The sequence below is a fragment of the Vipera ursinii genome, assembly GCF_947247035.1.
Source record: "Vipera ursinii genome assembly, chromosome: 2".
In the NCBI taxonomy this organism is placed as follows: Eukaryota; Metazoa; Chordata; class Lepidosauria; order Squamata; family Viperidae; genus Vipera; species Vipera ursinii.
In genome coordinates, this window is record NC_139513.1 from 184,122,170 (window position 1) to 184,150,041 (window position 27,872).

At 45.2% G+C, this 27,872-nt stretch overlaps 1 protein-coding gene across 1 annotated transcript in view; it reads right to left on the reverse strand.

The window, feature by feature from the left end:
* The window catches only part of TRPC4 (transient receptor potential cation channel subfamily C member 4), a gene marked incomplete at both ends in the record, with an annotated part of 235,661 nt that overhangs the window by 135,007 nt on the left and 72,782 nt on the right, over nucleotides 1-27,872 (reverse strand). Inside the window, 2 exons of the mRNA XM_083354460.1 lie at nucleotides 14,312-14,648; nucleotides 22,789-23,307. Coding sequence (XP_083210586.1) covers nucleotides 14,312-14,648; nucleotides 22,789-23,307 — 856 coding nt within the window. The remainder of the gene's footprint in view (nucleotides 1-14,311; nucleotides 14,649-22,788; nucleotides 23,308-27,872) is intronic.

The window sequence follows — 27,872 nt, forward strand, 5'->3', positions numbered from 1 at the left end:
GTTTGAAAAGGGTACTGCGAAAGACAGCTGCAAAACAAGTGTTGCACTGAACTAAGCCAGACATGCTGAGTTACAACGAATCTCAGATGCACTTGCCCTGAATGTACCACTGCTGTTTTTGATTTTTAGTTATATAATTCGCGCGCCATTAGGTCCGTGGGCCGCTACTTTTTTGGTGCAGCCCTTCCAAAACTTACAGCTTCCCAGAAGCTCTGAACAGTTGAAATTCTGCTGAAAAGCGATGGAGATCCAATCAGGGCCCCAAATGCAGTTCAAATACAATGCAAACCAATCAGGGCTCTAGCTACTTTTTTGGTGCAGCCCTTCCAAAACTTACAGCATGTAGCACTTCCCAGCAGCTTTGAACAGTTGAAATTCTGCTGAAAAGCGATGGATACTTTATGATAACTGAAAACCATTAACAATACATTATTATTCTTCACCAATCATAATTGAATTGATACCATTTTTCCTGGAAATGGCTATTTGTAATTAATAGATTTTATACAAGTTTGTGCTTTAAAAGTTAAAGTTACCGTATTTTCCGACGTATAAGACGACTGGGCATATAAGACGACCCCCCAACTTTTGAGATGATTTTCAAGTTTTTTCGTCTTATACACTGGAAAATCAGCGAGCCTGGGAAGGCACGCCCTCCTCCTCTCACTGTGGAGGAAGCAGGGCAGGCTGGTGTCTGGTGGGAGCCGGCAGGGCAGTCCTGTGCACGCACGCGCTCCCCGGCTGTTAAGAAGCACTCCTTAGCAGCCGGGGAGTGCGCACGTGTGCAGGACTGCCCTGCCGGCTCCCGCCCGACGCCCTTCCCTCTTGAGGCAGCATCGCTCCCCGGCTCCTAAGGAGTCCTCGGGGATGCTGCCTCAAGAGGGAAGAGCGTTGGGCGGGAGCCGGCAGGGCAGTCCTGCACACGCGCAGCCGGGGAGTGGATTTATTATTATTTATTATTATTTATTATTTGGATTTATATACCGCTCCTCTCCCGAAAGACTCGGGGCAGTGTACAGGGCAATTAAAACACTATATACAACACATAATATACAAAAATTAAAATAAGTTAAACCAAGTGGCCCTAAACAATAAAACATGTTCTAAAATTTAAAATTTAAAATCTAAAACCCCAATCCCTCAGTTCAGGCCAGTAAGTTCAAATAGCCAAGTCTTCAGGTCGCCGCGAAAAGAGCGAAGGTCAGGAGCCATCCGGAGCTCAACAGGAAGCTGGTTCCAGAGGGCAGGCACACCCACAGAGAATGCTCTCCCCCTGGGGGCCGCCAGTCGGCATTCCCTGACCAACGGCACCCTGAGGAGGCCCTCTCAGGACGTGTCGTGCACAGGACGATGGGAAGTTAACACCGGCAAAAGGTACTCCCGTAAATAATCTGGACCCATGCCATTTAGGGCTTTATAGGTCATCACCAGCACCTTGAATCTCACCCGGAAGACAACTGGAAGCCAATGCAGCTCGTGGAGCAGAGGTGTTACATGGGAGTATCGGGAGACCCCCATCACAACTCGTGCGGCCGCATTCTGCACCAGCTGGAGCCTCTACAAGGGCAGCCCCATTCTGCACCAGCTGGAGCCTCTACAAGGGCAGCCCCATGTAGAGAGCATTGCAGTAGTCTATCCAAGAGGTCACGAGCGCATGAGTGACTGTGCGTAGGGCATCTCGGTCCAAATAGGGCTGCAACTGGTGCACCAGGTGAACCTGGGCAAAAGCCCCCCTGGTCACAGCTCCTATATGATCTTCTAAACTGAGCTGTGAGTCAAAGAGGACATCCAAGTTGCGAGCCCTATCTATGGGGGGTAACACCTCAACCCCTATAGATAAAGATGGAATAGAGTGGACAACCCGAGATGCCGGTATGCACAGCCACTCGGTCTTGTCGGGATTTAGACGAAGCCTGTTCCTCCCCATCAAGACCCTCAGCGCCTCCAGGCAACGGGACATCATGGCGAGGGCATCACCGGTTGATCTGGGGTAGAAATAAAAAGCTGGGTATCATCAGCATACTGATGATACCCCACCCCAAAACCATGAATGATCTCACCCAGCGGCTTCATATAGATGTTGAACAGAAGGGGTGAGAGGACTGACCCCCAAGGGACTCCACAAACGAGAGGCCTCGAGGCTGACCTCTGCCCCCCTGCCAACACCGACTGCGAACGACCCAGGAGGTAGGAGGAGAACCACTGTAAAACAGTGCCACCCACTCCCAACCCCCTGAGGCGCTGCAGTAGGATACCATGGTCAATGGTATCAAAAGCCGCTGAGAGGTCTAATAGGACTAGGACAGAGGAGCAACCCCGCCAGAGATCATTCACCAGTGCGACCAATGCCGTCTCCGTGCTGTACCCGGGCCTGAAGCCCGATTGGTATGGGTCCAGATAATCCGCTTCCTCCAGGAATGGAGGAAGCTGATGTGCCACCACACTCTCAACAACCTTCGCTAAAAAGCGAAGGTTGGAGACCGGACGATAGTTTTTCAAAATGGCCAGGTCCAGGGCAGGTCTCTTGAGGAGGGGCCTCAGCACCGCCTCCTTCAAGGCAGCAGGGAAGCTACCCTCTCTCAAAGAAACAGTTATTACCACCTGGAGCCAGCCTCGTGTCCCCTCCCGAGCTGCATAAACCACACAATGGGGTTTGGGTTTTTTTTACAATTAGATGCTTATTTTGCCTCAGATCTTGTCTGAATTAACTGCAGTTACTACTTTCTTACTAAAAGTACCTTTTTCTCTAAATCAGTGAAGTGAAGGATTTTATTTTCTTAAGATTTGAGTAGAAGCAGCCCTGACATTATTTTTTTACTATCTTTTACACTAAATTCAAGCTGATATTAAATTTTTTACTCTCAGCTGAGATACCATTTTTTCTTTTCACCTGAGATTTTATTTTTTTCCTTTCAGCTTTTATTCATCTGTCATTTTTAACACAGCTGTGCACTTGCATTTAAGTTCTATGTAAACATTAGCCACAGGAAGGATCAAAAGGGAACTAAGAACTGCTAAAAATGACAGAACAATTAAGCAGTAGAACTGTTTGCATTCAGAAGTTGTGGGTGCTCCATCACTGGAGGTCTTTAAGAAGAGATTGGACAGCCATTTCTCCAGAATGGAATTGGGTTTCCTGCTTGTGCAGGGAATTGGACTAGAAGACCTCCAACATCCCTTTTGAATCTTGTTATTTTAAAAGACTAATATTTAAAATAGAAAATTTTATTTTTATTTTTTTTTAAATCTAAATTTTTGGGAATTTGAAAATGTTTGAAAATTTTAATATTTAATGAATTTTTTTAAATGTCTGAAAAAATTCTTTTAAATTTTTAAATTTCATTTTTAGTCCTGAAAATTTGAAATGACTTAGAACTTTTAAATTTTTGTTTTAAAAATTAATTTTTAATAATTTTTGGAAAAATCTTTCACATTTTAGAACATTTTGAAAAGTTTGAAATGTTTAATTTGTAAATGAACTAGTCATGAAAAAATAGCCATGGAAAAAGACTAATGTTATTCTGATTTGCAAAATATGTATCAGGTCCCTATGGAATGCTGCCATAAGAAAGTGGAGAGAGAGCAATAAACAGGTGTTTTGAGGAAACTTGAAGCCTTGGAGTTCTGATTTATTTGGTTTCATTAGTTGGAACCTTGACACAATGCTTGTTTCCTGAGTGTGCTTTCCTGGGGGAATAACTGAGGCAGGTCCTTACAATTAATTATTATTATTATTATTATTATTATTATTATTATTATTATTATTATTATTATTATTATTATTATTATTATTAGGCAGAATCTGAAAAGTGAGGCAGAGAGGCACCTGCCCTACTGTGGGGACTATGCAAGAGATGTCTCATCAAGGCAATGATCAAGAAGAAGAAGAGTACTGTGGAGAAGACAATGTCAAAACTCACCCCCACAAAAACTCCATTGAAGTGACGGAGGAAGCTGCTAGCCTGGGGGACTCCTCAAAACCAAGGTAGACCATTGGCATGGGGAAGAAGGAAGACTGGGAGAGGATGAGAAAGGGAGTCACCCTTACCCGAGGCAGTTACCAGCACGAATGGAGGAGACAGCTAGAGATGTTTGATATTGACGATGAAGAGCCTGACTGTGCAGATGCCCTCATGAATCAAGCGATGCATTTCATGATGAAGGCACTTCCTAGAAGGTAGCAAAATCCCATTCCAGGTCTGGACTGATCACAAAAACCTGGAAGCTCTGAGAACCCCACCCCCAAATTGTTTCCAAAGCAAGCACAGTAGGCTCAATACTTCCACTGGTTCAATTTCACCATGTGCTACCTACCAGGGGAAAAAAAACTTCTTTGCTAATGCTCTATCAAGAATGCCACAATACAAAAGCTTCAGGGTGGAATTACTAAAGCCCCTTCTTTCTGTAAAACAGCTGGTTGCCCAGGTAACCACCAAAGTGCAGCAGAAAGGGAAAAAATATCCATGGACAATGTTATTGCAGCCAAATTTTAAAAAGCCTTAGAAACAAATGGTTCTGCAGCCACAAAAACCTCTGCTCCATGCAGGATAGACTGGCATGGGTACCCAGAAAACTATACATGCCAGCTAATCAAAGAACTAAGGACTATGCAAATTTGCCACGATTTGAACATGGGACATTTTGGGTTTGCGAAAACCCTACACCTTCTCAAAAGACAGTTCTGGTGGCCCTGACACAAAAAAGCCATTGAAAGTTATGTTTCCAGCTGCCCCATTTGTGCTTCAGCAAAATGGAGGCAGGGAAAAATGCCTGGGCTACTCCAAACAGTAGCTGAACCTTCAAGACCCTGGAGAGAGATTTCCATGGATTTTATTGTGAAGCTCCACGAAAGCTCGGTAAACACTGTAATTTGGGTTGTGACCAACTTATTCTCCAAGCAGGTCTACTTCATCCCCTGCCAGAAAATACCCACAGCTAAAGCATTGGCAAAAATGTTCCTGCATCACATCCCACATGGGGCACCACAATACATTATTTTGGACAGAGGGGTCCAGTTCACATGAAATTTCTGGAGACCCTTTCTGGACCTCTTAGGAACTGACTAAGGTTCTAGTCATGGTGACTAGAACCTTAGTCAGGATGATCCTCAGACAAATGGCATAATACAACTCAGTATTGGAGCAGTACTTGCATTGTTTTATTAATTATCAAGAAGATGACTGGACTGACCTCTTGCCATTTGCTGAAGTGGCTTATAACAATGCTGTGCATACCAGCACAGGTTTCATGCCATTTTGAGTGGTGACCGGGCAGGATCTTAACCCAATGCCTGAACTACCAGCCCAGCAGCCCACAATCCCGTTTGAAAAACTGGATCAATCAGTTAGAAAATATGTGGCCAAGCCTTGGCAGATGCCTGGGTGGTGTACAAAGCCCCAAGCTGACAAAAAGAGAGTTGAACCTAAGTCTTTCTACATTGGGGACCATGTACATTGGTCCACCCAATTCTTACAGTCCCTACAAGCTTCAAAGAAGTTAGGACCAAAGTACATAGGGACTTTTCCTATAAAAAGAATTATTAACCCAGTCACAGTGGAATTGAAATTACCAAAATCATTAGAGAAAGGTCCACCCAGTGTTCCACTGCAGCCTCCTTAAACCAGAAGTGGTTTTGCCCTTAAGGCCAACACCCCTCCAGTCCCTGAATCCATCTTGATGGAGGGAGAATTGCATTTCAAGATTAGGGAAATCCTTCACTCACGCACACACTGGGGAGCCACCCAGTACCTAGTAATCTAGAACCCATATCCCTGGGGCTCAGCCTGAATGGGTGCAAAAGAATAATGTAAAAGCTCGTAGACTAATTCAATGCTTTCATGCCTGTTACTCTGATAAGCCTCAATAATTACTTAACCACTATTTTCTTCTCCCTCTTTGTTATTTTATTTTCTCCAGGTGGATCTTCCATTCTTTTAGGGGGGGCAGTATATCAGGTCCCTCTGGAACACTGCCATAAGAAAGGGGAGGGGGAGCATATATGAGTGTGGATTGAGGATATTCCTGTATTCTAAAGAAGTTGGCAAAAAAGCTTTTTATTCTCTCTCCAGAGAATAAACTTCCTACCTCAATCTCCCTCCTTTTGGCTTGTCTCTCTGGAAAAGAGAAAATAAAATCTTCCCCCAGTCAATCTCTTCCCCTTTAAAAATCCCTCCCCAAGAGCCCTGCCCTGCCACCAGAGCTCCCGACCTGTGCCGAATCCACAGAACTCTGGCAAAGCCTCCCAGCCAGTCAGAATCCATTTATATTCCATTCCTAAACCCCTATCTGTGCAACCCTAAATCTCACCCCTCACTGGATTCTGCCATTCCCAAGGAGGAGAAGAGAAGATGTTAATTGGCCATCCCTATCCATTAGATGCAAGGTTGTTTATTCAGCCTGCCTGAATAAACCAGGGAAAGACCAGGGAAAGAACCTATGAACTGAGAAGAACAAAGAAAGAGGGGGGGGGGGAGAGAGATTCTGGTTTGTATCTCTGATTGGAATTTGAAGGGGAGGAAGTAAATGTTGTAAATGCATGGAAGATCCCTTTTCCCATGGAAGGTTTTGACACCTGAAACTTAATTGATCTGGGATTGACCAAATGGACTGAGGGGAGGGGTTTTTACTCAGGGACACTTTAAAAGTATCAATCTGCAACACCATTTCCAGATCCTGTTTAGTTTATCCACTGTCAATCATGTTTTAGTAAAAGTTCCTGCTAGGACAATCCTGTCTCCAAGAGTTCTATTTTCCTAAGATGTGGATTGGGGTGGGTCCTGACATTAGACAAGATCTACATTAAGAGTCAACCTGGAAGGAAAAACCTTACCGGGGGACTTTGCAAAAAATACAATGTCTAACGATGAAGTAAGGGAGGAGGAAAGCCCCATGGAAAGGGAGTTTTCCTCCTGAATGAAACCCCACCAACGGTTGGAAGCTGAAGCATCATATTCCTCTGGGGAAGTGGTGGTAGAGACGCATGACTGCAAATCGCGGTGGTTCATGGATGTTGGAAGGAAAAGCGAGTGGGAAAAGGCATTGAGGAAAGTGACCCTGAGGCGGGGCGGCCACTAACCTGAATGGAGACAAGAGATGGAGAGCTCCCTGCATGTCAGTGAAGAGGAGTGGAACCTAGAGAAAGCTATTGACCTAATGAAGAAAACCCTAAGCTCACTGAGAGAGGAGAAAGCTGCAGCCGCAGCAGCGCCTGGGGCTGCAACTGGAGAGACAGTGGGGGTATACGGAACCTGCAACACTGAGGCCGTCTGCTGGACCAGAATCTGCCACCTCAGTAGCACCCCCCTGAACCAAGGACGGGGGTCAGGATGAGGGGCAATACCGCTCGCTGCGCAGACAACAATCCATTCAAAGACTACTGCCCCTGGAAGCAAAATTCAGGGGAGAGCCACCATGCTTGGGGTTTTTCCTAACCCAAGTCCTCAGCCATATGGAAGAATACAGACAGGACATCCCCAGTGACAAAGCCCACATCCGTATCGTGCAATCTGCCTTAGACGGACCGGCTGCAGACTGGGTGGTGAACCTGCATGACTCCAACGCCCCAGAAGTCAATGACTTCAACTGATTCATGTCATCCTTGAGGAGGCAGATTAAGGACCCTTTGGCTGATCGTAAGGCCTGGGAGAGAATCAAAATGGTGAGGCAGGGCAGATGGCCGGTGGCTGAATATACCCAAGAATTCCGAGCCATTGCCAGCAAGCTGAACTGGCCGGAAGACATCCTCCTTAGCCATTTCAAAGACGGGCTAAACTATGACCTGTATGATACTTGCCTGCCTCAAGGAGACCCACACCATCTCGACGACTGGTGTGTCCTGGCAGAGGAGGCGGAGATAGACCTACTAAAGAGACACCACTGGCGAAAACCATGGGGCTGCCTGCTGCCCGAGCAAACACACGAGGGGGAAAAACCACCATCCACAGCTAAAAAATCAACAGGCTGTTTCAAATGTGGGAGAGAGGACCACCGTGCTGCAGAATGCTGCTCAAAAGCCCCTCAGCGTAAATCAGAGACATCACCTTCCAAGAGACCAGGGAAGTCCCAAGGCAACCCAAAAGAATCCTCCATGAAGGGGACAGAGGCTGTAGAGTCCACAACCCCTGCCAAGGACTGGGATTGGATTCCAGCCTACACTGCAGGGGCAGTGGACACCTCAGAAGACAGCTCGGAGGGAGAACCATTGGTAAGTGGATCCATTCCACTCATCCTATTAGCTTCCTCTATGCCTGAAGCCGTCAAAATAAAAGCCCTAATAGACTCTGGCTGCACCCGCTGCCTCATCAGCCCAACGCTGGTGGGGAATTTGGGCATCCCAGTGCGGAGACTAAAACAACCAATCTCCTTTGGCCAGTTAGATGGGTCAATAGCAGAGGGGGGGTCACTTTACCCTAGCCACTTTACCAATTCACCTGTCCCTGGGGACTCATGAGGAAGACATAACGTTTGTAATGGCTCCAGGCATGGAATGCTCAATGATTTTAGGACTGGAATGGCTTAATAAATGGAACCCCGGGATAAATTGGAGGACAGCAGAACTAAACTTCCCAGAGGGGGAGCATAGGAGCTTTAAACCCCAAAGCATACCCCCAACCTGAACAGAGGAGTCAGCATCAGTGGGGGAAGAGAAGGGGTTACCAGAGATACCGGAGGAATACAGGGACCTTGCTGAGGTTTTCAGTGAGGAACGGGCAAATGAGCTTCCACCACCACCACCCCACAGACTGTGCTATAGAATTCAAACCTGGGGCAAAACTCCCAAAGCCCGGGATGTATGCCATGAGCCCAAAGGAAATGGTGGAGATAGAAAGATTCATAAAGAAAAACTTAGAAAGAGGATTTATTGAGCCTACCAAACCCAAAGTGGCCGCCCCGGTCCTGTTCAGGGAGAAGAAGGATGGCTCTTTTCGTTTGTCTGTGGATTACCGAAATTTGAACACAATTAGTGAATGTAATCTGTATCCCCTACCCCTAATGAAGGATATGCTATCCCACCTATCGAAAGGAAGGATTTTTACCAAACTAGACCTGAGAGAAGCATACTACCACATTAGGATTAAGGAAGGAGATGAATGGAAGACTGTGTTCAATTGCCCAATGAGTTGCTACCAGTTCAAAGTCCTGCCATTTGGACTGCAAGGGGCCCCCGCAGTCTTTATGCAATTAATTAATGAAGTGCTAAGAGAGCACCTATATAAGCGGGTCCTTGTTTACTTAGATGACATCCATATCTTCACTGAGACCAAAGAGGAACATATTAACCTACTCAGAGCAGTTCTGAAAAGTTGTGGGCCGCCCACCTATATGCTAAATTATGAAAATGTGAATTCCACCAGGAAAGAATAGACTACCTGGGGTATCGCATATCCCCACAGGGCATCGAAATGGACCCTGAGAAAGGGCAGTATTAGAATGGGCACCACCACCACCCCGCACATGGAAGCAATTGCAAAGTTTCCTGGGGTTTGCAAACTTCTACCACCAATTCATCCCTTCGTTTCCCCAAATAGCCCTGCCACTCACAAACTTGTTGAAAATGAGGGGTGGGGATCCCCAGTGAAACCCAGCAAGCCTCTGAAGTGGACAATGGAATGTCAAGCAGCATTTGAGAGCCTAAAGAGACTTTTTTCTGCTGAACCTGTCCTGAGACCTGTCTAGATCCTGATAAACTATTTGTAATACAGGCAGATGCTAGCAATGTGGTGGTGGGAGCTGTATTATTACAGGAAAATGATGAGGGGGCATGTGCATATACATCCAGGAAACTCACAGAGACAGAACAACATTGGCCCGTGTGGGAAAAGGAGGCTTATTCTGTGAGATGGTCATTACTTACATGGCGCCAGTTCCTGGAAGGAAATAAAATCCCCTTCCAGGTCTGGACAGAGCACAAAAATTTGGAAGTACTAAAAACACCCAGGAAACTCACTCCTAAGGAAGGCCGCTGGTCCCAACATTTTCACCGATTCAATTTCCCTCTCAAACACTTACCGGGGTGGAGTGGCATGAGAATTTCCTGGCGGATGCATTATCTTGCATGCCCCAATATAACAGCACACGGGCCACTGATTCTAACCCACTTATGCCTGAACAACAACTGGCAGCACCAATCACCACCAGGTCCCAAGCTAAAATGAAGCTGAAGGTGGATAGCCAAACTGGAATAGAATTCTGAAAGTCTTTGGAAAGTACTAACCCCAAACGAACCAGTAATTCCCGAACTGAAGGAATGGATTGCTCAATTACAAAACATCTGGCTAATCGTTAGGAAAGCTTTAGACGAAGCTAGACAAGCATACAAGACACAAGCAGACAAAAAGTCGATCCAGGGTGGGAGAGATGGTATATTTATCCACAAAATACCTTAAATCACTACAACCCTGTAAAAAAACTCAGACCAAAATATATTGGACCTTTTCCAATTAAAAGAATCCTAAACCCAGTAACAGTTGAATTAGGACTACCCAAAAATCTTAGGCAGATACACCCAATTTTTCACTGCAGTTTACTAAAAAGAGAACAAGAGTCACCTCTACGAACAAAAACCCCACCACCACCACCTCCCATCATGGTGGAAGGAGAACAACACTTGGAGGTGAAGGAAATCCTAGATTCCAGGAAACACCATGGAGCAATTCAATATCTAGTAGCTTGGAAACACCTCCCCTCCTCAGAAAATGAGTGGGTCAATAAACACCACATTAGAGCACCAAAGTTGCTTAAGAAGTTTCATACAGAATATCCTAACAAACTGGGCTAACATTTATATTTTATTTCCTCTACAGATGGACCTATCTTTCTTTTAAGGAGAGCAGATTGTCAGAATGCATTTATATTCCATTCCTAAACCCCTATCTGTGCAACCCTAAATCTCACCTTACATTGGATTCTGCCATTCCCAAGGAGGAGAAGAGAAGATGTTAATTGGCCATCCCTATCCATTAGATGCAAGATTGTTTATTCAGCCTGCCTGGAGGCCATCATCAAAGACCAGGGAAAGAACCTTTGAACTGAGAAGAACAAAGAAAGTGGGGGGAGAGATTCTGGTTTGTATCTCCGATTGGAATTTGAAGGGGAGGAAGTAAATGTTGTAAATGCATGGAAGATCCCTTTTCCCATGGAAGGTTTTGACACCTGAAACTTAATTGATCCGGGACTGACCAAATGGACTGAGGGGAGGGTTTTTTTACTTGGGGACACTTTAAAAGTATCAATCTGCAACACAGTTTCTAGATCCTGTCTAGATTATCTACTGACAATCATGTTTTAGTAAAAGTTCCTGCTAGGACAATCCTGTCTCCAAGAGTTCTTCTTTCCTAAGATGTGGATTGGGGTGGGTTCTGACACACCGATCCCAGACAGCACCAATCCCTCCCCAACTCCCCTCTCTGCTACACTTTCTTCCTTCCTTCTCTCCTTCTCATGGGAGGGGAAGAGATTGCCAGCGCTGCCACATTGACACCGGTCTTGCTATCCCGCGTGGGGGGGTGTCTGTCCCAGTGAAAGGAAAGCTTCTTGGCTGCGAGGCTGGAGGTGCTGGTGGGGGGGTTGGTGCTGATCTACAACCTGGTTGCATCCATCAAAGCCAGAATGCACTCAGCCTTAAATCCATGGGGCAGCCCCACCCCAGCCCCTGAGTGCGTGCGCAAGTAGAGTCCAGTATCTCTGCTTCACCAGGATGCCAGCACTGGCTGTCTCCTGTGCACACACCCAGGGGGCAGGACAAGCCACGGGGCAGCTCCTTACTGGTTCCAGTGGATCTTAGGCTGAGCATGTTCTGGCTTTGATGGACGCAACCAGGTTGTAGATCAGCGCCACATGGGGAATGCACTCCACCTACAGGCCAAGGGCAAGACCTGTGAGGGGGCTGAAATGACCAGTGGCAACCTGCTCTCCAACCAAAAAGAGATAGGATGGAGTAGGCATATCTGGTGGTCTACATCACGTGTCCCCCCAACTCCACATGCCAGTGCCACTGCAGCGCTGCTGCTGGAGGGCCAGCTCGGTATTCACAAAGGGCTATGCAGCCCCTGCTGCCTGACACCATTGGCCCCCAAACACTCACTGCCTCCTCTGTGCGTGCCTTGGGGCCGCTGGGCTGACTGGGGCAGGAGCCTGGGTGGCAGGGGCCAGTCCCTTGCCATCTCCGGGGCATCCCCATGGGCCAAATATCAGCCAATCGCAGGCCAGCTCCGGCCCACGGGACTTGTGTTTGATATATCTGCCTTAGACTATGCCATCGAAATTCTACCTGGGACCAAACTTCCAAAACCCAAACTATACTCAATTACACCTACAAAACTAGAAGAGCTTATAGCCTTCATTGATAAAAGCCTGGTCAGGATAAAATTGTGCATGGCAGCTCCCATTTTATTTTATTTTGTGAAAAGAAAGATGGCTCCCTAAGACTATGCATAGATTACCATGGGTTCAGTGCTATCTGTGTGGAGAATATATAACCCCTGCCCTTGATGAAGGATATACTAAGCCACCTGACCAAATAGAATTTTTTTTACAAAGCTGGACTTGAGGGAAGTCTATTACTGAGCACGGATTAAAGCAGAGAATGAGTGGAAGATCGCTTTTAATTGCCCACTGGGCAATTTCGGGTGTGGCTTGCAAAGGACATCTGCAGTGTTCATGCAGCTACATGAACACTTATTTAAAGGGGTTTTGGTTTATTTAGAAAAAGCTTTGATCTACACTGAAACGATGGATGAACAAGTAAGCTGTGCTAGAAAAAAAACTCCTTGCTATGCAAAACTCTCAAAATGCAAGTTCCACAAGACAACCTTTTTGCAGATTCTACCACTTTCAGGACATGACAGTATTTGTCAAAAACGTAATGACTGAAAAAAAGGGAGAGGGATTTTGGGTTTTACCGATTAGATTAATTTCTTGTTATAGAAACGGCCAGTTTATACTATTATACTATATTATACTATTATGGAAAAGTAAAAAGTTGAGGTTTGATGTGCAAAGGAATTAGGTATTTCTAGTCTAGTGAAAAGAAGAACTAGGGGCAACATGATAGCAATATTTGAATATTTGAGGGGTGGTCACAAAGAAAAAGGTCAACCTATTTTCCTAAGCACCAGAAGGCAGACAAGAAGCAATGGATGGAAACTAATCAAGGAGAGAAGCAACCTAGAACTGAGGAGAAATTTCCTGACAGTGAGTACAATAAACCAGTGGAATGGCTTGTCTTCAGAAGTTCTGGGTGTCCTATCACTGAAGGCTTAAAAAAAAATAACTGGAGAGCCATTTGTTTGAAATCTTATAGGGTCTCCTGCTTGAGCAGACTGTTGGATCAAAAGACCTCTAAGGTACCTTCCAACTCTGTTATTCCGTTAGCTCTTCTAAACTCATAACCAATTTACGCTGTGTATACTTTATTTTTTAGCAACAATTAACAAGCATGTGAGGCAACATTTAGTTTAAACATTTAGTTTAAATATCTTCCCATTTTGCAATTAATTTGTGGGTAGAAGTCCTTTTCATCTATTTGTATTTGTATGTTTTTATTTTTTGTTTTGCATTTTTTAAACCTGCCAGGTTCAAAAATTAAAGCTGTGGTGGGATCAGAATGTGGATCAGGGAAACCTAATGAAACAGCATGCTCATTTTTCAGGGAAGAAAGGACAGTTGTCTTTTCTTCTAAAAAGGGTTTGTAACTTGCCTGGAGTTGCTCCAACAGTGAGATGGGTGACCTATAAAAATAGTTAATAAAAATTCTGCTCCCAGAGGCACAATTTTTTTCAGTTCCCATTCTCTCCAACATGGCTACCTGTTCCAGCCCATGAGAATACAGAATAGAGAACAGAGAAATTAGGCTTAAGTCTAAACTCTAAAACTGGACAAAAAGAACCCAGTTCTAAAATATATAATAAAGGTATGAAATTTGCTAAGAATTAATATTCATGGGCAAATTTTGAGTTGATGATTGCTGAGACTATCATGAACAGAAGACAATGCTCAAGACTGAATACATTTGTTTGTGATTATAATCCTTAATTGGTAATTCACGTTTTGGATATAAATATTAACTGGCATGGGAATAAGAAAATGATTGACTTACACCAGTTTTTGCTAGTTCTTTAAAAACAATTCTGATTTGAATTGAATATTATTGTCCTGAATGGCTACAGATGTATCATAGAACTAATATATAACTAGTAAAAATTTGATATATTCCAATGATTTGCTTCAGCTTTCTCTTGTGTGAGTCAATTACTCCAAACACAAATATTAAAGAAAAACATAAATCAAGCATATTTGCTTTACTATACTTTACCCAAGACCCATGGTAAGATCATCCATTCAACGATGGTTGGTGGAGGCCCTTGCATATTCAGATCTGACCTGTCAATGTGCTGAGAGGCAAGTAGAAGAAGAAACAAGAAAGTCAAGTAGGAAGCAGTGTGGCAGATGAATTTGATGAATGGCTTCCTGATGAATAGTCCCAGTGGGCTCTTGGGAGCTATCAGGTAGCAGACAGAGAACACGGGGAAAAGGAATCCAACTATGATGCAAGTCAACATCTTCACAGCCCAATGGCGTCTCCTCCACCCTGGGAACTCATCATACCAACGAGAGGCAAGTAGCTGTTGACAGTTTGGTTGAGCAACAAACTAATGCAAAACAAAAGAAATAATCAAAACTCTTCTATCTAGTAAATTCTTATATACAAAATGTAACATGCAAGAAGAAATTGAATATATTTAACTGCATTTATTACTAGGTGAAATTCCTTGTATTAAAGTACACAATTTTTATATAGTAACATTAAAAACAGAAAACTTTTGTCCTCCATTATATCCTCATATCTACTATATTTATCCTCATCTTTATCCTCATTTAGGAGATGAGGTTTTCTGCTTATAATTATAAAAAGTAAAGGGTAAAAGATGTCCACAACTCTGCTAGTTGTGACAGGCTTTAGAGGGTACTGCTCATCTCCATTTCTTAAACCAAAGAGCCAGCATTTGTGGTTATGTGGCCAGCATGACACCATGCCATAGCATATAGCATATGGTAAAACACGGAATGCTGTTACCTTCTCACATGCTTATATGTAGTACCTTTTTACCTACTTGCATTTCCATGCTTTCAAACTGCTAGGTTGTGTTCTGAACCAGCCCTCTTTTGGCCTTGTAATAAGGCAAACCCCTATTCAGAAAGAAGAGACTGGAGAGCATCCAAGGCTAAAAGGCATCTGCCAAGATTTATTACGCAGTTAACAAAAACACTAGAGCTTGTCTTCTCAAGCGGAAAAGTTGCTTTCAGCAACCAGCCCCTCCCCAAACACTCCTTTTATAGAGAGCTCAGGGCGTGGTCTCCCTGTGCCTCCTCCCGAGGAGTCCCATAGCCTTTCTTTGTTTGTTCCTGCTCGACTGCCTCCTGCGTCGGGCGTCCTTGAACAGGGCCAGCTGTGGGTCATCATCTTCCGCACTCTCGGGCTCACGCAGCTGAGAAGAGGTCCCCGGCTGAGGGCTCTGCAAAGCCTCCAAACCATCATCAACCGGTTCGTCTCCCTCCTCCCCCTCATCTGAGTCCTCCGATACGTCGGAGCCGGCTGTCGGACCCACAGGCTGGCCCTGAGTCACAACACTATCCCGCACCGCAGGGCCCTTCCCCCGGGTCTGCCGATCCGGATGCGGTCGGGATGGGAACTGTTCGTGAAACGCAGTCACCAACTCAGGGGCATGAACGGCGGTCGCGTCTTCCCATGTGAAGTCCTCCGGCCCGTACCCTTTCCACTCGATCAGGTACTGGAAGCGACCTTTCAGCCAGCGGGAATCCCTGATGCTGGCGACCTCGTACTCGGGGGTGCTGCCTCCATCACGAGTTCCTGATGGGGGAGGTTCCGCTTGGCGAAGTGGACAGGCCGGTTGTTCAGGGACCAACAAGGACCGATGGAAGACGGGGTGCACGCGCAGGGAACGTGGCAGAGTTAAACGATAGGCGACCGGATTGATGACGGCCTCGACTGGGAACGGTCCAAGGTAACGGTGGTCCAGCTTCCTCACCGGCCGAGTGGATGGTAGGTTCCTGGTGGACAGCCAGACCCGATCCCCCACCGATAGTGGAGGCGTATCCCTTCTCGACCGATCGGCGAACCTCTTGTAGTCGGCCTTGGCCTTCTCCAGCTGCCGTCGCACCAACCGATGGATCGCCTGTAACTCCGCCATAAATTCGTTCGCTGCCGGCTCCGATGAGTCCACGGGAGAAAGGGGGAAAAACCGGGGGTGATAACCCACGTTGGCCAAGAACGGTGTCATCTGCGTGGAGGTGTGCTGCGAGTTGTTAAAGGCAAACTCGGCTATGGCCAAATAGTCCACCCAATTGTCCTGCTGCAGGTTAACGTAGCAGCGCAGATACTGCTCTAAGATGCCGATGACCTTCTCGGTACCCCCGTCGGTCTGAGGATGATGCGCGGACGAGAGGCAAACCTTAATGTCCAACGCCCGCATCAACTCCTGCCAGAAGCGGGCTGTAAACTGGGCCCCCCTATCGGAGACGACCCTATCGGGAAGGCCGTGCAGCCGGAACACCTGTTGGATGAACATGCGACTAGTGGCGCGAGCTGACGGTAAGCCGCGACAGGGGATGAAGTGCGCCATCTTGGTCAACATGTCCACCACCACAAACACTGTCGTGAAGCCGGAGGATGGGGGTAGATCCGTCAGAAAGTCCATGGACACAGCCCCCCCAGGGTCTCTTGGGCGTTGGCAAAGGCTGCAGTAAACCAGGCGGGGCCCCTGTCGCTGACTTGGCCTGCCTGCATGGGACGCAGGAGGTGACATAAGACTGGACATCGTGTCGGACTCGGGGCCACCAGAAAGTACGGGAGACCAGGTTCAGAGTCTTGAACAGGCCAAAATGCCCCGCAGCCGGGTTATCATGACATTGGCTGAGGACGAGTCCCCTGAGTGGCCCTCCTGGAACATAGAGCCGGTCACGATAATACAGGAGTCCATCCGCGACCGACCAAGGCGAATTTGGCCCCACCTCTTCCTTCCGCTGAGCCACCCACGCCTCCTGCTGCTGCGCCTCCCGGATCCGAGCCCGTATATCCACCGGCTCCCGCACCACAGCAAAAGACTCGACGGGGATCACTGTCCTGGGCGGAAGCTTGTCTTCCACTCGGGTGTACTCGGGCTTCCTGGACAGAGCATCCGCTCTCTGGTTGTGCCCGCTTGGTATGTACCGCACCCGGAAGTCAAACCTCGCAAAGAAGAGGGACCACCGGATCTGGCGTTGATTCAAATTCCGAGCGGTCTGCAGGCTTTCCAGATTCTTGTGGTCCGTCTGGACCTCGATCTGATGCCGCGCCCCCTCCAGATGATGCCTCCAAGCCTCGAACGCCGCCTTGATGGCCAGCAGCTCCTTCTCCCAGATGGTATAGTTGCGCTCCGAGGGGTTCAATTTCCGAGAGTGATATGCGCAAGGGAAAAAGGTACCGCTGGGCGTCGTTGCCTGGAGTAACACGGCCTCAATGGCAATGTCGGAGGCGTCCGCCTCCACGACAAACGGCCGTTGCGGGTCGGGATGTTTCAAGATGGGCTCCTTCATGAAGGCGTCCTTCAAAGCCTGGAACGCCTGTTGTTCGGGGGCGTTCCACTGGAACCGAGTCTTCTTCTGCAGGAGCCGGGTGAGGGGGGCTGTCAAGGCAGCAAAGCCAGGGATGAATGTCCGATAGTAGTTGGCAAATCCAAGGAGTCGCTGAACGTCCTTCACGCGACGCGGGGGTTGCCAACTCTGCAACGACTCGACTTTACTCGGCTCCATGGCGATGCCCTCAGGAGAAATGCGGTGACCCAGGAAATCGATGGTCACCTGGTAGAACTGGCACTTCTCCAACTTGGCAAACAGCCGATGTTCCCGGAGGCGCTGCAGGACCTGACGGAGATGCTGATGATGCGCTTCACGCGACGGGGAGTAAATCAGGATGTCGTCCAGGTAAATCACGACAAACTGGTCCAACAGATCCCGAAAGATATCGTTCATAAAATGCTGAAACACAGCGGGGGCGTTGGTCAGGCCAAACGGCACCACCGTGTACTCGAAATGTCCATAACGAGTACCAAACGCCGTCTTCCACTCATCACCCGGCCGAACCCTGACGAGGTTGTAAGCTCCACGCAGGTCCAGTTTCGTGAAGATCTTAGCCTCCCGGAGTCGGTCCAAGAGCTCGGGGATGAGGGGCAGCGGGTAGCGGTTACGCACCGTGATGGCGTTGAGTTTCCGGTAGTCACAGCAAAGCCGTAACTCGTCCGACTTCTTTTTGACGAAAAGCACGGGCGCAGACACTGGCGAGGACGAGGGCCGGATGAAACCACGAGCCAAATTCTTTGTCAGGAAGTCCCGCAATGCAGCCAACTCGGGCTCTGACATGGAGTACAAACGCCCCACTGGGAGAGGCGCATCAGGGACTAGGTCAATGGAGCAGTCGTAGGGCCTGTGCGGGGGTAATTGGTCCGCCTCTGACTCGCTGAACACGTCAGCAAAGTCGGACAGTTCGGGAGGCAAGGAAACCCCTGGGGAACCCTCCACCTGGCCGGCACAGATATGGCGGGTGTGGTCCACGCACTGCAAACTTGGGAAGGTGACCAAGTTCTGAGACCAATAGATCTGTGGATCATGCGCCCGGAGCCACGCCAGTCCCAAGACCACGGGGAAGTGCAGATCCGAAGTGACGTAGAACTGAATGGCCTCCACATGGGTACTGATGGCCATACACACGGGTTGCGTGGCGGCCGTAATAGGCCCGGACAGGAGCACTCGACCATCGATGGTCTCCACAAGCATGGGCGGATCCACTGGACACTGGGGAACAGCCCATTTGGCCACAAAGGCCGAATCCATAAAGTTAGTGGTAGCCCCAGAGTCAATTAAGGCATGGACCGGAATCCCCTCTGGCTTGCCAGGAAGGATCAGACGTGCCTCCAGAATCAAATGCCGTGGAGGTTCACAGGCACCGTCGGAATGGCGTCGCTCGGCGTGGTCGTTGTGGGTCGCCCGATCTTTCACACCGTCTAGATCGGGCTCGGGCCGTTTCCCGACAGCAAAGCAGGGGACTTTCTCGGGGCAGGCTTGGTCACTGACGCCCGCTGACGCTTCTTCGGGCAAGAAGCAGCCAAATGTCCAGGGTCCCCACAGTAAAAACACAACCCCCCCGATCGTCGTCTGTCCATTTCCGTCACCGATAGACGGGACCTGGCGGCACCCAGCTCCATTGGCTCCTCCCTCTGGACTGGGGGCTCACGCACAACAGGGGCGGCAGGGGTCTGTGGGGTGGCACAGCGACTCTTTCGCTGCTGCAACCGGGCATCGATCCGCAGACAAAGATGGATCAGCCCATTCAGATCTGAGGGAATGTCCACGCGGGCCAGCTCATCCAACATCTCCTCTGACAAGCCATCCTGAAAGGCATCCACGAGCGCAGCCTCATTCCAGGCGGAATCCTGGCTAAGCAGCCGGAAATCGCTGATATAGGCCTGTAGAGGGCGCTGACCCTGCCTCAAAGCTTTCAGGCGTCGGGTGGCAGTCTGCGCCTTAATCGGGTCCTCGTACATGAGGCGCATATGGTCACAAAACCCCCCAAAGTTATCCAACAAAGGGCTAGGCTGTGCCAACAGAGGCGTGCCCCAACGAGCTGCATCTCCCAACAGAAGGCTCAACACGAATCCCACCTTATCTCGGTCAGTGGGGAAATCAGCTGCTCTCACGCTGATAAAAAGCTGGCATTGTCCCAGGAAGGCAGGAAACAGTTCTGGATTACCAGCAAATTTATCCGGCATAGCTATCTGACATTTCCTCCTGGGTGGGGGTGCAGCATGTACCTGAGCTTGCAGTTGTGCCACCTGAGCTGCCAGCAAAGTGAGTTGCTGGGTGAGCTGGGCATTCTCGGCAAGAAGCTGCTCCATCGTAGTTATAAGGGGTGGGAGGCTGAAAGCAAACTGTTCTGAACCAGCCCTCTTCTGGCCTTGTAATAAGGCAAACCCCTATTCAGAAAGAAGAGACTGGAGAGCGTCCAAGGCTAAAAGGCATCTGCCAAGATTTATTACGCAGTTAACAAAAACACTAGAGCTTGTCTTCTCAAGCGGAAAAGTTGCTTTCAGCAACCAGCCCCTCCCCAAACACTCCTTTTATAGAGAGCTCAGGGCGTGGTCTCCCTGTGCCTCCTCTCGAGGAGTCCCATAGCCTTTCTTTGTTTGTTCCTGCTCGACTGCCTCCTGCGTCGGGCGTCCTTGAACAGGGCCAGCTGTGGGTCATCATCTTCCGCACTCTCGGGCTCACGCAGCTGAGAAGAGGTCCCCGGCTGAGGGCTCTGCAAAGCCTCCAAACCATCATCAACCGGTTCGTCTCCCTCCTCCCCCTCATCTGAGTCCTCCGATATGTCGGAGCCGGCTGTCGGACCCACAGGCTGGCCCTGAGTCACAACAGGTTGGTAGGAGTTGAGCCAAGTGATGGGAGCTCACAGCACTCGGATCTAAGGTATAGACCTTTCGTCACGATCTCAAGACGTTTTTGTTTGTTCAAGCCGGCCTAGCCTGAGGGGGATTGGTGGGGTTTTTTATTTTTGGTTTCTTGATTTTATCTTGGGGTTTTAGAATTGTATTCCAATTGTTTTAACTTGGGCAATCATTTAATCTCTTTTTAATGTTTGTATTTAGTATTTTATTCTGCCCTGTGAACCGCCCTGAGTCCTCAGGGAGAAGGGCGGTATAGAAATATTATTAAATTAAATTAAATTAAATTAACGGTCTAAGATTCAGCATCTTAAATCCTGAGCCACCATGTCCCTTTATAATTATAGAGTCACGGAAAAAACACATCTTGATAAATATTCTCTTTAATATAGCTTTTCTAGATACTAGAGCTCTGTCAAATTTAATACTAGAACCCTCTAGATTTAATAATACTTAGCTTTTAGAATGTGGAGTCTTGGAAAAAGTTCATTTCATCTTCATTTATCTTGTATACATGACAATACTAAGATATTAGGGGGATATCCTAATATAGCTGAATAGGAGGATGAGATGTATAGCCAGGGACTTGGTGGCTCAGTGGGTTAGGACGCTGAACTTGTCGATCGGAAGGTCGGCAGTTTGGCGGGTCGAATCCCGAGTGCTGCATAGCAGAGTGAGCGCCCGTTACTCGTCCCAGCTTCTGCCAACCTAGCAGTTCGAAAGCACGTAAAAATGCAAGTAAAAAAATAGGGAACACTCCGGTGGGAAGGTAACAGCGTTCCGTGCGCCTTTGGCGTCTAGTCATGCCGGCCACATGACCACGGAGACGTCCTCGGACAAGCGCTGGCTCTTCGGCTTTGAAATGGAGATGAGCACCACCCCCTAGAGTCGGAAACGACTAGCACGCATGTGCGGGGGAACCTTTACCTTTACCTTTATGTATAGCCATGATTTCCTTATGGAAAAGCATATATTGTTCAAAAGAATATAAATTTAAAAAAGGAGAAAAAAACCCAGAGAAAGTTCAGCAAGGAGTTAAAATATATCAGCATTCAACAGTCAGTCAACTTTGACAGATAAAGAGCTAAGTCATGGGTCGGCAACCTGCAGCTCTGGAGCCGCATGTGGCTCTTTCAGCCTTCTACTGTAGCTCCCAGTCCTCCTCTGCCATTTGCAGAGAGAGAGAGATACACAGAGAAGCACTTGCGCTCCCCCCCCTCTCTCTCACTGTTCTCTGAGAAGCTGACAAGCTTATTGGGCAGGGCTCCTGCTTTTGCTGCGTCTCCGCAGGAAGCAGCAGCTCGCTCTCTCTCTCTCTCTCTCTCTCTCTCTCTCTCTCTCTCTCACACACACACACACACACACACACACACACACACACACACAAATACACACAACACACACTTACACTAAGTGGAGGAAAAGGACTGGCAGACCAATGGCAGGAGAACCAGCCCAATAAGAATGTGTGTCAGCTTGTTGGAGAACAGTGTGAGGCCAGCTGGCCAGGTGAGCAGAAGATGGGAAAGAGGGAGAGAGCGGGGAGAGAGAGAGAGAGAAAGAGAGGGAGGGAGGGAGAGGAAAGAGAGAGAAAGAGAGAGGGGGGAGAACTCATGCACAGCAGCCTCTATTTCTTTTAATTAAACTCTTCAATCAAAACACGTGGGGTTTTTGTGGCTCCCAGTGTTTCCTTTTCTCTGGGAAACAGGTCCAAGTAGCTCTTTGAGGTTGCCAACTCCTGAGCTAAGTGAAACAAAAGCTTTTAAAAATGAAGTTAATACCCAGGCATGCTTAATCTATCAAGAGGAAAACATGGATGACCTGACTTTCCACCATTTCCACCAGGAACAGTAATGAAGATTCTTAATCCCAAGTGGGTCCACGGTCATCCAAAAGTTGTCAGGGGTCATTCCTAAATGCTCCCATTCAAATCCAGGGAGTAGTACTGCCAAAGAACCAGCTTTGGCAACAAAATCAGTCAAACATTGGCAGGAAAAAGAAAAGTTCCTACCATTCAGCAGCCACGTTGGGGGAGAAATCTAGCCATCTTGGGGGGGGGGGTGGAACTCAAGGGAGCAAATATATCCAACACAACTTCCTCCTAGTTTCTCCACAACAGTTTTTTCAATATTTCAGTGCCCTCTAGACCCTAATAACTTAAAATGTTCAATTTTTAAAAATAGAGATAATGAAATAATGAAGAATAGAGGATCTGAACTGCACTTGGTCTTATTTTTGAAGCATATTATCTCACTCATTGCAATGAAATCCATTAATATTTTATCTATATACCTACCTCTTTTTGACGGTATTTAATTGCCAGTTTTAATTTTGCCAAATCATTTCCACTCTGGTCTTCTATTAGATTGTTATCATCCCTGTAATTAAGAATAATTTCCAATTCTCTTGAACTCCGAGTCTGATCCAATAGATCTTTTGCAAATTGCTTGCACTGGTGTGACAATTCTTCATATTCAGATTTAAACTCATTTTCCACTTTGCTCAGTTCCTGAAGTTCCCAACTTAACTGGAATGCTGTAAGAAATGGGTCCTCACTTGATAGGGCAATTAAAGATGGGCTTGCAAGAGCCTTGTAGATATTTAGCCTGGATCGGGAATGACGAAGGCTATCCACATCTGAACTGGAGACACATTCCACACAGTTACAGCGAACTTCATGTGGTCTGGGAACAGACACACCTTTGTGGACTAAAAGTTTAATGATCTCATAATTGTTTGTATGGGCAGCCAAGATAATGGGTGTTATGTCTGGTGTAAATTCGGAGAACTGTGTATCCAGTAATGTGGGTGGTACCTGTGGGGGGTGGGAAAGGAATTTATTTATGTATGTATATATGTATGTATCCCACCTTTATTAATTTTTACAAAAAATTCAAGGCAGCAAACATATCCCGTGCACTTCCCCCTTCCTATTTTCCCCATAACAACCTTGTGAGATGAGTTGGGCTCAGAGAGAATGACTGGCCCAAGGTTACTCAGCTGGCTTTCATGACTAAGGTGGTATTATGGTAGAACTCATGGTCTTCTGCTTTGTAGCCTGGTGCTTTAACTATTAAACCAATCTGACTTTCATCATATCTTATCCACAGCTGAATGGCTAGGACCAGTCACATTAAGCATGTAAGTCATATAAGTGTAAGCGTATTGAGAATACATTGGAATTTAACAAAAAATCTGAAAATCAAGTAAACACAGAATTATTAAAGAAATTAAAGACATAAATTACTCTTCCAAATGTCTCTATATTGTATGGCTTTCATTTTATTAGCAATAGCAATAGCAATTAGACTTATATACTATAGTGTTTTATAGCAGTCTCTGAGTGGTTTCCAAATGTCAGCATATTGCCCAGAACAATCTGAATCTTTATTTTATCAACCTCGGAAGGCTGGAAAGCTGAGTTAACCTTGAGTGGTCTGGCTCAAACTCCTGGCTGCAGGCAGAGTTAGCCTGCAATACTGCACTCTAACTACTGCACCACCACAGCTCTTCCTTAGTTCTTGTTCAATCCCAATTACCAAAGCTTAAAGACTGATTTCACATTAACTAAATCCAATAAAAATGAGAGCTGTCAAAACCCACTTCAGCCCACATCATAAGAAAGGACTCTTGGAGACAAGATTTTCCAAGCAGGAACTTTTACTAAGAAATAGGAGACAGGATAATAAACATAATAAACAGGATCTGAGGAATCCCTTCACAGTTCAATATTTTTAAAGTGTCCCCACAGTTCATTCGGTCAGTTCTGAATCAGCCAAGCTCCAGGTGATAAGCCCATTGGGGAAGAGGAGACAGAACAGTCCGTTTGCAGCAGGATCATTTCCACCCCCCTCATACTTCATTCGGAGAAACAAACTAGATTCCGGAAAGTTTCATTCCTCCCTTTTCCACCCACTTTCTTAGTTGCCTGTAAGATGAGCGAGAATGCCTAGTAAGAAAGCAATTGATTATATTGTGATAGATAGCAAGCAGGAAGAATAAACAAAGGTTACATTGAAGGGAGGAAGTGAAAGTTATAAAACTCCATGCCTGTTCCCTCTTCCCCTTGGGATGGCAGAATCCAGGGGGAGATGAGATTTGGGATTAGCTCAGAGGAGTTAGTTAGAAATGCGATATAAATGGATTCTGACAAGAGCTTTTCATTGGGTCAAGAATGTCAAGATTTTTCCTAGAACGTTATCGGATCATAGTCCTGTATGGATGGAATTATTTAGGGAAGATGGAATAAGAAGATCTTGGAGGTTGAATGAAAATTTATTTAGATATGATGTACTTTTAGAAAAATGTAAAAATTATTTGAAAGAGTGTTTTGTTCTGAATATGCATAAAGGAACACCGATTGAAATGGTTTGGGATGCCAGTAAAGCTTATATGAGGGGGATTTTGATTCATATGAACAATGGTCATAGGCGTAAGCAGATGCAAAAACATAAAGAATTGGAAGAAGAGATTAAATTGAAGGGCAAAGCTTTTATTTTGAATCCATTAGATAAGAGATTAAGGATTTCAATAAATTTGTTGAAAGAGCAATTTAATATGTTAATGGCGGATCAGGTTGCAACTAATTTGAGATATGCGAAGCATAATACTTTTTGTAATGCAAATAAGCCTGGTAGGTGGTTAGCTTATCAATTAAGGAAAAAACAGAGGTTACGTACAATAGAGAAAATAGAATATAAAGGCAAAGAAACATATCAACAAAATTTGATTAAAAAGGGTTTTTTGGATTTTTATCAAAAGTTATATGCTAGTGAGAATGTACAAACCTTAGATATAGATAAATATTTACAGGAAGCGCATATTCCTATGCTTTCACATGAACAAAGGGAAGGGATGAATTGTTTAATCACTTCTGAAGAAATTATTTCAGTAATTAAACAGTTAAAAGTGGGTAAGGCTCCGGGTACAGATGGCTTAACAGCAATTTATTATAAAACTTTACTTACAGAGATGGTAGAACCTTTAAAGGAACTATTTAATAATATCCAGGCCGGAGGGGAGGTGCCTCCATCCTGGAGAAGGGCTTTTATATCGTTGATCCCAAAGGAGGATCAAGATCTTACTCAGCCTAAGAATTATAGACCTATATCGCTTTTAAATACAGATTATAAGATTTTTGCAAAAATATTGGCAAATAGATTAATGTTAGTTTTGAAACAGATGGTTCATACAGATCAGTCTGGATTTATAACTGGAAGATTTATGAAATATAATGTAAGACAATTAGTTAACTTAATTGAGTATTTGGATAAGAATAACCAAGTCCCTGCAGCATTGATATTTTTGGATGCTGAAAAAGCTTTTGATCAATTGAATTGGCAATTTTTATTGAAAGTTGTGGAAAAGATGAACTTTGGGGATGAATTTCTGCAATCTATTAAGGCCATATATCAACAACAATCGGCGCAAATTATAATTAATGGGGGATTAACAGATGCATTTAAAATTGAAAAAGGTACAAGACAAGGGTGTCCCCTGTCACCATTATTGTTTGTTTTAACATTGGAGATTTTATTGATTAAAATTCGGGAATCAACTAAAATACAGGGAATAAAAATAAAACAGAATGATTATAGGTTAAGAGCATTTGCAGATGACTTGGTTGTTACACTATCTCAACCGATTCAATCGGTTATAGATTTAATGGAAATTATAATACAATATGGGAAAGTTTCAGGCTTTAAGGTGAATAATAATAAGACTAAAATATCTAAAAATATGACTATGAATGAGAAGGATATGTTAGTAAAATTGACAGGTTATGAAATTGTGAAAAAGGTTAAATATTTGGGGGTATATATTACAGCTTCTAATGTGAAATTATATAAGAATAATTATGAGACGTTATGGTTAAAAGTACAAAAGGATTTAAATAATTGAAAAAATTACAATTATCTTTGTTGGGGAAAATTGCAGCTCTTAAAATGAATGTTTTACCAAAGTTTCTCTTTATGTTTCAAATGATACCTATTTTGAAAAAAGATGCTAATTTGGATGACTGGCAGAAGGGTATTAATAAATTTATTTGGGCGGGGAAAAAACCGAGAGTTAAACTTAAGATTTTACAAGATGCTCGGGAAAGAGGAGGACTTAAGGTGCCCAATTTGAAATTATATTATGATGCAGTGGTTTTAACATTGGTTAGTGATTGGCTTAATTTAACTAATAAAAGTATACTTTATCTTGAGGAATGGGATTTATTATATGGGTGGCATGCATATTTGATTTATGACAAAAAAGTTGATAAGGCTTTTAAATCTCACATTTTAAGAAGTGCTTTATTGCGTGTTTGGAAAAAGTATTATTATAAGTTAAATTATAAAATACCAATTTGGGGGATTCCTGGACACGCAATAGAGGGGGTATCTATGGGTGTGAATTTGGATATGATTTCTTATAAGCAATTACTTAGATTGGAAGGGAGTGACTGGCAATTAAGGTCGCTAGTCGAGTTAAAACAAGAAAATATTGTACAGTCTTGGTTTCAGTATACTCAATTGCAAGCCAGGTGGAAGTTAGACCAGAAGGTTGGTTTGACGTTGATGGATGAAAATTTGGTAAAACAGATCAAAGATCAAACTCGAGCGCACATAAAGAGAATTTATAATGCTTTAATAGAATTGGACTCGGAAATGGAATTGGTGAAAGATTGCATGGTAAAGTGGGCTCAAAATATTCAAGAACCGATTCCATTGGATGTGTGGGAGGTAATTTGGGTTAGAAATGTAAAATTTACTCAAGCCCAAAACTTAAGAGAAAATTTTTATAAAATGTTTTATAGATGGCATTTGGATCCTAAAAAGCTGTCTTGTATGTATTCTAATTTACAGCCCAAATGTTGGAGATGTGGTAGTTTGGATGCTACCTATTTTCATATTTGGTGGACTTGTAGAAATATAAAAGCTTTTTGGATTAAAATTTGGTGGAACATTCAAAAGATTTTTAAGAGAAAGATAAAGTTTACCCCACAATTATTTTTATTGGGTGTTATTATAGACTGTGACACTAAAGAAATTAATTTGATGTTGAATTTGATAACAGCTGCGAGGTTATTGGTAGGGCAATATTGGAAGAAGGATTATCTGCCTACCATAGAGGAGTGGACGCTTAAAGTGTCAAACCTAGCAGAAATGGCTAAGATTTCTGCTTACTTGAAAGATCATTCACAAGAGAGATACATTTTGGTTTGGAGAAGATGGATAGATTATATTCAGAAAAAATATGGGACTAAAAAGTTCCATTCAGCTTATGAGTAAATTTTAGATTGTTATTGTTATAATTTAATTTTTTTAGAAGTTGTGTATTTTAGAGTGTTGGTAATTATGTTAAAAGTGGGTTAAAGTGTATTATGTATTTGCT